The sequence below is a fragment of the Desmodus rotundus genome, chromosome 12, assembly GCF_022682495.2.
Source record: "Desmodus rotundus isolate HL8 chromosome 12, HLdesRot8A.1, whole genome shotgun sequence".
Taxonomy (NCBI): Eukaryota; Metazoa; Chordata; class Mammalia; order Chiroptera; family Phyllostomidae; genus Desmodus; species Desmodus rotundus.
Window position 1 is genome coordinate 83,828,824 of NC_071398.1, and position 13,940 is coordinate 83,842,763.

At 38.8% G+C, this 13,940-nt stretch overlaps 1 protein-coding gene across 5 annotated transcripts in view; it reads left to right on the plus strand.

The window, feature by feature from the left end:
• SYT14 (synaptotagmin 14) overlaps positions 1-13,940 on the plus strand; it is a 212,205-nt gene that overhangs the window by 189,839 nt on the left and 8,426 nt on the right. For 4 of the 5 annotated variants that reach the window (XM_053915749.2, XM_053915750.2, XM_045188329.3 and 1 more), the window contains one exon: positions 11,347-11,536. In XM_053915749.2, the coding sequence (XP_053771724.1) occupies positions 11,347-11,536 (190 nt within the window). Of the gene's footprint in view, positions 1-11,346; positions 11,537-13,846; positions 13,904-13,940 lie in introns of all 5 variants that reach the window. The other variant, XM_053915751.2, reaches the window with a different exon arrangement.

Below are 13,940 nucleotides of genomic sequence, written 5' to 3' on the forward strand. Positions count from 1 at the left end.
CTGTTTTCCACAGTGGCTGCACCAGTCTGCATTCCCACCAACAGTGCACTAGGATTCCCTTCTCTCCACAACCTTGCCAGCACTTGTTGATTTGTTTATGATGGCCATTCTGACTGGTGTGTAGTGGTATCTCATTGTGGTTTTACTTTGCATCTCTCTGAAGGCTAGAGGTGCTGAGCATCCTTTCATGTCTCTGGGCTCTCTGTATGTCCTCCTTGGAGAAGTGTTGTTGAGGTCCTCTGCCCATTTTTTAATTGGGTTGTTTTTCTTCTTGGAGTGGAGTCATATACAAGTTGTTTAATACATTTTGGAGATCAAACCCATGTCCGAGGTATCATTGGAAGATATATTTTCCCATATGGTTGGTTCCCTTTTCATGTTACTGCTGTTTTCTTTAACCGTGCAGAAGCTTTTTATTTTGATGAGGTCCCATTTGCTTATTCTTTCCCTTATGTCTCTTGCTCTAGGGGGTATATCAGTGAAAATACTGCTGTATGGAATATCTGCGGTTTTCCTGCCTATGTTTTCCTCTAGGATTTTTATGGTGTCACGACTTATATTTAAGTCTTTTATCCACCTTGAATTTATTTTTGTGTATGATGTAAAGTCGGTGATTGAGTTTCATTTTTTTGCATATAGCTGTCCAGATCTCCCAACATCATTTGTTGAAGAGGCTATTTTTACTCCATTTTATGTTCTGCCCCCTTTGTCGAATATTAATTGACCATAGAGACTTGGGTTTATTTATGGGCTCTCTATTCTGTTCCATTGATCTATGTGTCTCTTCTTATTCCAGTACCATACTGTTTTGATTACAATAGCCTTGTAATATAGATTTATATCAGCTATTGTGATCCCTCCTATTTCATTCTTCTTTCTCAAAATTGCTGCAGCTATTTGGGGTCATTTTTTAGTTCCATATAAATTTTTGAAATGTTTGTTCTATATCTATGAAATATGTCATTGTTACTTTAATAGGGATTGTGTTGAATCTATAAATTGCTTTGGGCAGTATGGCCATTTTGATAATTTAATTCTTCCACTCCATGAACATGGTATATGCTTCCATTTATTTGTGTCTTCCTTAACTCTTTCTTCAGTCTTGTGTAGTTTTCTGAGTACGGATCTTTTACTGCCCTGGTAAGGTTTATTCGTAGGTACTTTATTGGGTACATTTGCTTTTTTATCCTCTGAAATAATTTATATAGCATAGGAGTTATTTGAGAGTATGGGAAAAAATTATAAACTTTATAAATGGATATCACAAGCATATATGCAGAAACACTAATTAAATATGTACACATTGAATACAGTGAAAAAACATCTGCGTGTATATGCATACCTATATATGTCAATATATAAATATACAAATTGTGATCAGGGCAGGAATTTTTCATGACCATTATCTACATTTGTAGTCAAATGTTGGTAATATCAAAGATTATTTGTCTTACAATTAATTTTTTCTATCTTAAATCGTCAGTATGTTTTTAGTGTTAATATGAAAAGACTTTCTTCATGAAACGGAAAATGTGAATTTTCTCCTTTTTTTTTTTTTTAAACTCTGTTACCTGAATGTCAGAGCTCTGTCGACTGAACCATCTTTCCTCTTCCTTGGCTCTCGCAAGGCTAATGAATCCAGACCAAACCCAGCAAAGACTTTGAGGAAAGCATCCGCTATTGGAGCAATGGCAGTGACATGGTCAGCTCCCTAGTAACACAGCTGATGGTCCTTACTGAAGGCCAAGGGAGAAAATGCAGCAAGAAACAGCTCCACGGAAGGGCTCTGTAATAATAAACATCTGTATTTTTTTCTGCCTAGTTTCCATATCATCTGGTGGCCACAGTATTCAGATTTTGCCTGGGAGCCAACCTGCCCCTGTCCTCTTGATGTGACTTTATTGCAAAGCCCTGGAATTAAATCTCATGAACTCCAACTAGCCAGTTCTGGGGTTTTGGTGAGAGCAGTCAGGATGCTGACTTCCTTTTCCTCACAACACTCAGAGCTGCTAAAGACTGTGTGGCAACCAGGAGGGAAGAGTCTACCTGAGAATAAAGACAAGTTTGGGAAACCAACTTGAGAAATGGAGGGGAGTTGGTTCCTAAGGACACAGGTTGAGGCCTGGATCAATGAGTACCTGAAGCTGCCTCTTCCAACTGTTGTGTTCTGTAAGCCAATGAATTTCCTGTGTCACTTAAGCTAAAATCAGCTATTCTGTTGTTTGCAACCACAAGTGTCCTGACCCAGCAGCAGTCCGAAATTGAAACTATGCAGCCATCCCCTGCTCACTCCAGTAAGTTATCCTTTGGAGTCAGTCAGTGATTTTACCCTCCCAAAATACAGACAAGCCCTCCTTTACACTGAATTGGGAAGGGAGCAGGCTGGATGGGGGAAAAGGTTTGGAGCAAGTACACTATTGCTTTCTCTTCCCTGAACTTGCCTCTGGTTATCGTCTCCTGGCCTGGGCTGATAAATCTGTGGTGCCTTGGGTCCGGGAGAGGGCCCTGTGAAGCAGCGCTGCTGTTGGGGTGAAAGTCACCATTAGCGCAGCACCGACACTGCGGCAGGCGACTTGCCTCTTGTGACACTTCAGCGCCCTCCGTGTCCTCATAGCCCCATTTTCAGAAGTCTGAAAGCATTGCATGTATAACCAGAGAGTATCTTCCAGCCACAATGAAAGTAAAAGTTCAACAGAAACTATTCAAGTATAGTAATTGCCATTGTACTGTTCAGTTTTACCTTAAAAATACTGAGTACAAGGAAGATTGGAATCAGGTTAGTATTAATAAAAGTCCAGGCATTTATTTAATAGGAGTTCTGTTGTATTTTTAATCTTACGTTTTCCTCTCTATAGTTACAAGTTCCCACCTAATTTTAACCTGTTACCACCATACTAATTATTCTTATGGTAAACATTATATAGAGTTTATTCATTTCTCTGAATAATTAGTTTTTTCTGCTTTCATACAGTACGCCTTTACCCTGGGGTAGAGGACTCAGGGGGAAGGAGAGGAAGTATTAAAAAAATTGTGTTAGATAGGAAAATTTACTTCGGGGAGCCTGTAGGACTATTCCTTGAAGTAGACCTAATTATGATTGGGATTTGTTTGACTTTGGGTTAATCACCTGCAGTTACTGCCACCTCGGCAAGCCCCAGCTATAAATTAATGATGGGTCTGCAGAGAGATGAGGTAGATTCCTGACTACACACCGAGTGGAGCAGCCTGCCCTGAGGAACAGTCAGAGGAGGGACGCCACTGGAGTACATCGTATCTGTATTTAATTCGTCTTTACTGCAGTTGCTCTATCTGCGTAGTTGTTCTGCACTGCCGTGGTTGTGCTCAGTGATCTCCGAGGACGGCCACAGCTGTACGAGTCTGAGATAGGCAGTTACACTGACGACCGGGAAAGGCCAGGAGATTAACACGTTTTCTAAGGTGTGAATTCAGAAGGAACTCTTTCAGACCGTAGTTTGTTTTTCCTGTTAAACACTATTATATTTCAGCAAGGCTTACTAAAATAGAATGTGATCACCAAGGACTTTATCACTCTTGCTCTTTTGTTGGGCTTGAAGCCAATAAAGGCCTGTCCCAGGACTTTCTTGGGACCTCACTTTGTTGCTCAAAATTGGCAATACTGAAATTGGACAAGTCAGCATTCGTGCTGCCTGTCACTACCAGAACCGATACGTAGAGGCAAGGATTGAATCTTTATGGGCGCTTTATTCAGATGTCAGCGATCTGAGAAGAAGGCAGGTTATGTACCCTAAAATCTGTCTTAATATCTCATCTCAAACCAACCTTTTTACCAAGAGAAGAGAGTAGGTAAGAGGTTTGGAATTCAGGGAAAAGGTTAATCAGATAAAAGTGCAGTCCAGTGACTTGCCTAGCATCCTTTCATCTGCTTACCCGTAATTCTTTATCTGTGTTGTGGGCGGCAGACATCTCTCCTCGGAGCACAGCGGCTCAGATACCATCTTGATTGCTCGCAGTCCTCCTCAGCACAAAGGTTGAATTGCTACAGGCCTCCTGGAGTCAGGGTGGGTCCAGTCATGCATTCCAGTTCCTGGAACCACAGCTTTCTATATGCATTAGTCACTCAGCCTAAAATTTATGCTAAAAAAAATGTTAACTCTTGAATTCCCCCATCAATTTAACGTCTGTGTTGATAAGAAAATATTAGATTCACATCTTATTATCTGGTAATAGCTTAATGTGAAAAATACTCTATTATGAAAAATGTGTTTCACAGTATTCTAACAGATGCTGCCAGTATAACAGCCTAACGTAGCAAATGCACCGAGTGTGCACGAGCATGTTTTTTGACACTATTTTCATAAGTGATGATGTATTCTAATTGAAACTTACTAAAATTGTTTCCTCCAACTGTCATGAAAACATACCAAACTGTATGTTTTGTGTACCCATGATTTATGAGTGTAAGGTATATATTCCTTTTCGCTTTCTCCTCTGTGGTTCTGAGTTAAGTTTGAACATAGGGGATTTTATCCCTCTGACTAATAGTCCAGTGAGTTAATTCAGTTCTCCAGTATGGATCAGCTCTCCACTTAGATAGCCACCAGGAGATTCAAACTTGAAGATTTGTATAAAACATTTTTTGAAATCTGAAATTTGTTAAATCTGAAAATCTGTTATAAGAAAATGTGTTATAATCTTTTTATTTAACTCATGCAGTGAATCCGTTTAGGAATCTTCCAGGAAAGACCTACTTAATGCACTTTTATCATTGTTCACTTGTATACACTGGATCCTTGTATCATATCATTCTTTCATTAAACCTTTTCTCTTATGAGGCTCAACACACATTAGAAAAGTGTGAAAAACAAGAATTTACTATCCATAAAACTAACTACCGTCCCGGTCAAGAAGTAAAACGTCAGTAACTCCAGAAGTCGTCGGCACGCCCTTCCCAACCGCGATTCCTTCTCTTCCCGACCGCTGTTCCTTCTCTTCCCACCCGTAGAATTAACCACAGTTTTGGCTTTTATTCTGACCACCTTCTTTCTGTCTTTACAGTTTCACCACATATTCATGGCCCTGAAATACTACAGTTTAGTTTTGCCTGGTCTTTGGTTTTCGGTTTTGTTGTTTTTGTTGTTGTTGTTGAAATTTACATAAATCGGATTATAGCTAGGTATTTTTGGAGGTCCCGCATTTTTCACTCAAGGTCATGTTTGTAAATGTAGTTATAAATAGTTGTTTTGCTCTATAGTGTATATGTACAGTATGTACAGTATAGTTGTATGAACTCACCACAAATTATTTATCCATTCTACTGTCTGGGCCCATTATAAATAATGCTGATACGGACTTTCCTTCATATGGCCCTTGATAAACATTGCACATATTTCTGATGAATTTTATAGACATACACACTTGCCAGGTCATAGGTGTGTGTATTTTAACATTTTAAAAGCCATAGCACTTTACCACCAGAGGAGCCTGAGAGTTCCCTTTGCTTCATGGCCTCGTCACAGTTGTTTCAGCCCATCTGTGGGTTGTGTAGCGTTACCTCAGTGGCTTCAGTTTCCATTTCCTTGAATGCTAATGAAGTTGAGCATCATTTTTGTATGTTTATTGGCCATCCTTTTATGAAATTGTGTGTTCAGTTGTCTGGCTGTTTTTATATTATGTCTTTTTCTTACTGATCTATAGGTGTTCTGTATATATTCTGGATTTGAGCTAATTATGGAAATATGTGTATTACCCATCTCTTCTCCCACGTGTTTGCCTTTTCACCATCCTAAAAGTCTCTGTTGAAGCTAAAAAACTCTTAATTTTAATGTTATTGGATTCACCAAACTTTTGGTTTACGATTAGTGCTTTTGTATCCTTTTTAGCAACCCTTTCCCTACCCAGAAGTCATAAATACAGTTCCCTGTGTTAATTTATAGATACGTTTAGATCCAGAATTGAATTTTTGGAATGTTTTGAGGCAGGGTTTGCCATTTGGTTCTATGTGGATAACCAGCTTCCTACCACTATTAATTTAAAAGAGGATCCTTTCCTCACTCCTTGGAGTTCCACGTTGCCTGTAAATGAAGTATCTATATATGCACTGATTGATTTGTGGGCTTTCTATTCTGTTAGTCTGTTCTACATTGTTTTTTGTCACTGTCTTAAATAATATAGCTTTATAATAATTTTGAGATAGGTAAGCATGGCTCATGGCCTCACACAACCACATCAAAATTATGACTAAAATGTAGAACAGCCATCACTCGAAACCATCAGAAATCGAGTTGAATGGAAGTCTAACAACTCCAGAATTAAAGAACCCACATCCATCCAGACTGGTAGGAGGGGCGGAAACACAAAATAGGCTGGTCCCACATCCATGTGTGGCGGCTAAAAATTCGGGAAGGATATATTGGGAGTGAGGAGTCTGTGACCCTCACTAGGACCCCAGCCCAGGGTTCCAGTGCCAGGAAGATAAGTCACCATAACTTCTAGCCAGCAGGGATTTAGTTGGTGGAAGAAACTTCTGGAGTCCCAAGTAGTTCCTCTTAAGGAACCCACACATGGACTTAATCAGACACTTCCTCTGAGCTCCAGCACTGGGGTAGCAGCTTGAAAGTCACCAGTGGCATACAGGCCAAAACTGAAATGTCGGGCATCAAGGGGAGAGCTGGGGCACTGCTCTCTCCCAGACAGAAAGATGGGCAGAGGTCTTTGTCTCTTTTTTGAACCCTCCCCTCACAGAGCCACAGAGCTGGTAGGCTGGTGACATGTCTGAAACTCAATCAACCTGGCTAACAGTTTGCCCCACCCTGGAGATCCCCAGAGACTCCATCCCACTCGACTTACAGGCCCACTCAAGCTGCTTTTCCTTATGAATAACTGGTCTTGGCTCATGCATCACAACTTCTTAAATCCTCTCAAAAAAGCAACAGCTTGCCTCAGTGAACCCCAGGCCCCCATACTACTTTCCAAATGGCCCCAGACCCAACACTAGCAGCAACCAGCCTAGATTCACAGCTTGGCTTCACGGGGGAATCTACAAGCCCAGCACAAGTAGCAGCCATCTCAGATTCCTTTATAGCTCAGGCAGGGTGGCCCCAGGCAAAACACAGGAGGGGGCTGACCTTGGCCTGCACCACCCGGGAAACCCCAGAGCCTGCACACCCAGGGAAAGCTACAGACCACATCAGAGCCCCACCACCCACTCCTGCACGGCTGATACTCTACAGAGGGCAGAGGTTGGTGGTAAGTGGTCACAGCCAATCCTTGCAGCTAACTGGCCGGGGTAAATCCCTCCCATTGATCCACCAATAGCAATCAAGACTCAACTACCAGAGGAGGGAGTACTCAGCCCACATGAAGGGTGCACCTCAAGTACCCAGCTTGTGTAATAGGGGAGGCTGTGCCACTGGTCCCTGCAGGGCACCTACTGCATGAGGCCACGCTACCAAGAAACACAGTCAAAGTAGCTCTACCTAATACATAGAAACAAACACAGGGAGACTGCCAAAACAAGACAAAGAATTGTGGCCCAAATGAAAGAACGGATCAAAACTCCAGGAAAAGAACTAAATGAAATGGAGATAAGCAATCTATCGGATGCAGAGTTCAAAACACTGGTTATAAGGATGCTCTAGAAACTTAGTGAGGACCTCAACAGCATAAAATAGATCCAGTTAGAAACACAGGATACACTAATTGAAATAAAGAACAATTTATAAGGAAACCACCATACAGTGAGCAGATGAAGCCAAGAATCAAATCAATGATTTGGAACGTAAGGAAACAAGAAACCAATCAGAACAGCAAGAAGAGAAAGGAGTCCAGAAAAATTAGCATAGTATGAGCAGCCTTTGGGACAACTGCAAGCATTCCAACGTTCACATCACAGGGGTACCAGAAGGAGAAGAGAAAGAGCAAGAAATTGGAAATCTATTTGAAAAAATAATGAAAGAAAACTTCCCTCATTTGGTGAAGGAAATAACATGCAAATCCAAGAAGCACAGAGTCCCAAACAAGATGGATACAAAGAAGCCCACTCCAAGGTACTTCATAATTAAAATGCCAAAGGTTAAAGACAGAGAATCTTAAAAGCAGCAAGAGAAAAGCATTCAGTTACCTGCAGGGGCATTCCTGTAAGACTGTCAGCTGGTTTCTCAAAAGAAACCTGGCAGGCTAGAAGGGATTGGCAAGAAATATTCAAAATCATGAAAAACAGGGACCTACAGCCAAGATTGCTCTACCCAGCAAAGCGATCATATAGAATCAAAGGGCAGATAAAAGGCTTCCCAGATAAGGAAAAAACTAAAGGAGTTCATCATCATCAAACCATTATTATATGAAATGTTAAAGGATCTTATTTAAGAAAAAGATCAAAACTATGAACAATAAAATGGCAATAAATACATATCTATCAGCAATTGTATCTAAAACACAAATTAAGCAAACAAGAAGAAGAGAGACAGAATCATGGAGACGAGATCATTTTGATGGTTACCAGATGGGAGGGAGTAGGGGATGGGCGCAGAGATGAGGGGATTAAGAAGGACAAACTGGTAGTTACAGAAGAGCCATTTGGCTGTAGAGGTCAGTATAGGAAATGGAACAGCCGACGACCTATCTGTACTCATGGCCCATGGTCATGAACGAAGGTATAGGAATTGAGGGAGTGGGATATGCTGGGTGGAGGAGGAAAAGCGGGGGAAATTGGGACAGTTGTAATAGCATAATCGATAAAGTATAATTAAAAATAAATTTTGATACTAGAGCAGGGCCTCCTATCTCGTATATTATTTTATGATTTGTATTGTGGTAAGAATGTTTAACATCTCCCTTTAACGAATTTTAGGTGTACAATACAGTATTGTTAACCAGAGGTATTATGTTGTTCAGCGGATCCCTAAAACTTACTCATCTTGCATAACTGAAACTTTATACCCATTGAACACAACTCTTAATTTTCCCTCCACCCAACCCCTGGCAGCAACCATCCTGCTCTCTGCTTCTACGAGAGTGACTATTTTAGATGCCTTGTTTAAGTGGAATCATGCAGTGAATGTGTGTGACTAGTTTATTTCACTTAATAATGTCCTCCAGGGTCATGCACGTTGTCATTATGGTGGTATTTCCTTCTTTTTTAAGGCTAATATTCCTTTTTGTATATATTCCACATATATTTTAGAATTAGCTTGTTGAGTTCCACAAAGAAATCTGTTGAGATTTTTATTGTGATTACATTTAATCTGTAGAGCAATTTAGAAAGATTATTATAAAATTGAGCCTTTTCATATATTAACATAGTATATCTCTGTAGCACTTCTACATTTCTTTCACTAATAGTTATAGTTTTCCTGTATAGAGACCTTTGTATGTTATTTGTTATAGTTATTCATGGATATTATACAGTTCAAGCTCTAATAAATCCTATTTTTAAATAAATTTTATTTTCAGATGTGTTGCTGGCATGGAGCAATGTATAGATTTAAAAATTTTACTTTCTTGTGCAACTGTAACTGTCTGTGGACTAGTTCAGATTTCACGTATGCATAATTGCATAGTCTGCCCATAGGACTGTTTGATCTCCTCCGCTCCCAGATCATTTTATTGTTCTTAGTAAGGCCGGGCCTCGCCTGGATGCGGTCCACTGTGGTGATAATAGAAGTGGGAACGGTTGACATCATTGTCACATCCCCAGTTTCAAAGGAGAAACATTAAAATTTTCCTATTAAGTATGATGTTATAGGCTGTCAGATTTGGTTTGCTACTTATTTATTAGGGTTTTGAATCAAAGTGCATGAATGAAAAGTCCTGTAATTTTTAATAATGTCCTTGTCTGCTTTTAGTTTGAATGTTTTGCTAGATCCTTAACGGAAACGGGAGTGTTTCTTCTTTCCATACTGTCTGGAAGAGTGTGGGTAGGACTAGCATTATTAATTAGACTTCACTGGGAAAGCCACCTAGCTAAAGCTTTTGGGTTTGCTTTTCTTGTTTATTTTGGAAAGGGTTTTAATTGAAAATTCAACTTTTTCAATAAGACTGTTTAGATATTTCATTTTTCCTGTGTCCATTTTTTCTATGAATATGTCTATTTCATCACAATTTCCAATTTATTGGGAGAGAGCTATTCATACTATTGTTTTACCTTTTTATGGTCTGCAGGATATGTGGTAATGTCTCCCTTTTCATTACTGATATGTGGTTTATGTACCTTTTCTCTCTCTCTTTTTTTTTTTTGCTTAATTGGACTCTCCAGATTTTATCTATCTTAATAGTGTTTTCAAGTAACTTGTTTTCATTATGATTTAGTTACCCATAGGTTGTTCAGAACTATGTCCTTAATTTCTAAATATATAGGAATTATTTCTTCACTAGAATATGGCTTAGATTCCTAGTTGATTAAAAAGCATTGTGAATGATTTCCATACTTGAAATTCATTGTTATTTGCTTTATTTTTGTGTATTTTTATAAAAATTCCACTGTGAGCTTGAGAAACTGCATATTCTGTAAGGTATGGTGTTCTGTATGTAACCGTTAGGCCAATGTCCTTGTCGTGGTGTTCAGATCTGCCACATCCGTTTACCGTACTTGTCTGCGTGTTTGGTCGGTTACCGAAACAAGTGTGCTGAAGTGTCTCCTGGTTCAGAATTTATCTGCTTCTCTTTCTAGTTACGGCAAGTTTTGCCTTCTGTGTTTTGAACTCATGTTATTAATGCATGCAAAAAATGGAATTATTTTATCTTCCTGCTAAATTAAAACTTTTATCACTATTGAGTGTATCTCTTCATCTCTTAAGTAATGGTTATTGCCTTACAGCTAACCCTGACTAATACTGATAGAGCTACACCAATTTTCCTTTGGTTATTCTTTTTTCATAGTTTTTTTTCCATCCTTTTCAGCTGTCTGTATCTCTATGTTTTGCGTAATAGTTTATAAATAGAAGATGGTTTTATCTTATTTAATGAAAGTGTGCCAATCTTTGTCTTTAAGGACATTGTTAAGACATTTACATTTGATGTAATTGAGTCTAAATCTGTCAGTCTTTTAAGGTCAATAAGGCTTTAAACAACAGTTTTTACATTAAGAAAAAGCTCGTTAGCACCCATGAGTTTAAGAAATCTCCGATTTGTACATAACTATGCAGAGACTTAGAAAACCTCACCCCCTATTCTTCCTCTGACTGCTGTACGATGAAAAGAGATCCAGTGACTAAAATACACTAAGAACAACATTTCTAATCCATCGTTCGGGTCTTTTGCTTGCAACTCTTATCTTTGTTGTGGTTTACTTGCCTAATTGCAGTAAACACGGCATTAACAATTTACCTTTTATACAAAGTACTATGAGGATTTCACTCTCGACCACAGGGCTGTGACTCCCAGATGAGCATGTCGGAAGTGTCCTGTAGCGGAAGTACATCCTCCTGCCAGTCTCTCGAACATGGCTCAGTTCCAGAGATTCTCCTCGGCTTGCTTTACAACGCCACCACTGGAAGGCTCTCAGCAGAAGTCATAAAAGGCAGCCACTTCAGAAACTTGGCAGCAAACAGACCACCCAGTGAGTGAAAAGGATTTTTTTAAATTCTAATGTTTTCTGCATGTATGGGGATCTCAGTGTTAGGGACTTCAGTCCTATCATTTAGTCTTAACCAATCAGAAGGAGATGGTGTAATAATCATCAATCTGCTTCATTTTTTTCTGTTTCCAGTCATTTGGGAAGTAGAAAAATTTGAAATTCAAAACATTAATTGTAAGGTATGAAGACTTTTAATTTTTCTGATGTCAACGGAATAAATTCTCCCTGTCATAGCCGTTATCTTCTAATGACAGAAAAGAGTTACAGGGTCTTTTAAAGTTAACGGTATTCCACAGATGTGATCAGGAATATGTACGGTTATCGTTGTCGATGAAGGATGGATGTTGTGTTTTCTGTCTGCATGCAGAACTAGAAACTAATGTATAAATTTCTACGGTTTTCCTTATTTTCTCCCTTAACAATTTAAGAAGAAACTGTGTTTCATATTTTTCCTCCTTTAAAATTATAAGTCAGTACTGCCACCAGAGTCTTCTTAAATGGAATGTACTTTGGCTTTACTGGGACAAACAAATAAGGAATATTTTTATACTTACCCTAAATACTAGGAAGGAAAGCTAGGTGGTATAGCTCTGCCCTGTCTCTGTGCCTCGCCCTCTTTTGTCTCCTTATCTCTCTCCCAGCTCAAGGGGTGTGGGTAAGTTAATGGGAGTACAGAGGAATTGTCACCCGATACATGCCCAGAACTACTTGTTGGTATCTGTGGAAACAGCTTATTTGTACTTAAGCCAAATAAATTAACTTCTAAATGTCCTAAAAATTTTTTTCAATCAAAATGAAAAGTCATATGTACATATTTGGTTTGCCTTAAGTGGTATTGAAAACCTTGTGTCTTATGTACATTGTGAAATGTATCTGCTCCTAAATTAAAAGTCAGAAGGCCAAAATTATGTTTATATTTCTACCCTTGGACAAGTGACCTAACTCCCCTAAGTCTGTTTTCGTACACGTAAAATTAAGGTGTGTCTCTCACAAGGTAATTGTGAGACTCAAATCAGATAAAGGTGCATAAACGGAGGGAATTATTATCCTCCCCTTTCTCTTTTCAGAAGGAAAAAGTCAGAGGAAGGAAAGAAACAGTTACTAGAATAAACAGCTACTTGATTATCTTCGTTAATGCATACTTAGAATGCAAATTTGAATGGCCTGGGAAGTAACTTAAATGAGCAAAATGTGTCGATGAAAGATAAGGAGCATGGTGAGGCCTGGGACAAATGGGAGAGTCCCTGCATTTAGACATTCAGACTGAAAAAAATTTAACTTTGTAACAAATACGATACTTTGGGGGTTCTGTTTAGCCACAAGCTATCAGCTTGCCATTCGTTCTTGCTTTAGCTAATAGTTTAATTTTTGACAATCATTTAACTTGAGAAGCTAAGAAGTAGTGAAATGAAATGATGTGTTTGCCTTTCTGTCCTTGTTCTACCCACTTTGATAGAAACAGAGAAATCACTAATCAGAACTGAACTGCAGGGAGCCGGGTAGAGGCAGGGGCCAATAATGAACAGGTTAAGAGGTCAGCATCCACAACATAAAGTAGATCTTTCTGGATTTAAAGAGTAAGTTAAAGCAATAGCCATTATTTTAGAATTAGGTCTTCAGTATCAATTTGTTTATCTGAAATAAGTCAACATTAAAATTAGTTATATGGAGCATTTACAAAGTAAAATATAAGACAGTTTTATCAGTTGGTCTTATACTGTATATATTATATAAGATTGTGACCCTTCATATATACTGAGGCACTAAGTTTTGAACTGTGTTATAGATTAGATAATCCAATTTTTATTCAAAGAAACAAGAGCAATATTCAAGGGCAAAATTTTTGGTACTTCTATTTTATTTTTCATAACTTAAGTTTATATTATATTTGAGAGTAATAAAAGAATTTGAAATATTCAATATTGCATGGATAAACTTAAAACTTTAGAAGAATAATGACCCTATAATGACTCTTAGTCTTTTATAGTCTGATAATGTGCATGACTCCATGTTCAATGTGCTTTAGACCAAGAGGATATCATTATAAAGATGCCCCCCTTAAAACAGAGTGATTTTTAAGATTACACAGTGACCTTAACAAGTCTCATTTCATGAACTTGACCCAACGAGCCTTTTGTTCACCTCTCTACCTGGATTAAAGTGCTAAAGCTTTGTGTTCTTCCACCCCAGTGAACAGTGTTTCCTCTTTAATTCTAACCTTTGACCCTCTTTCACCCAACAATTGACATCTGGTCATTATTTCTTTTACTGCTTTCCACCCCCTGTTGTCAGATGGACTGTTCTGTTGTCTAAAACACTTGATAGGTGGACAGGTTTATATAATCCGAGGTGAGTTCCTGTAGAGGCTAATTGGATGTTGTCTTTT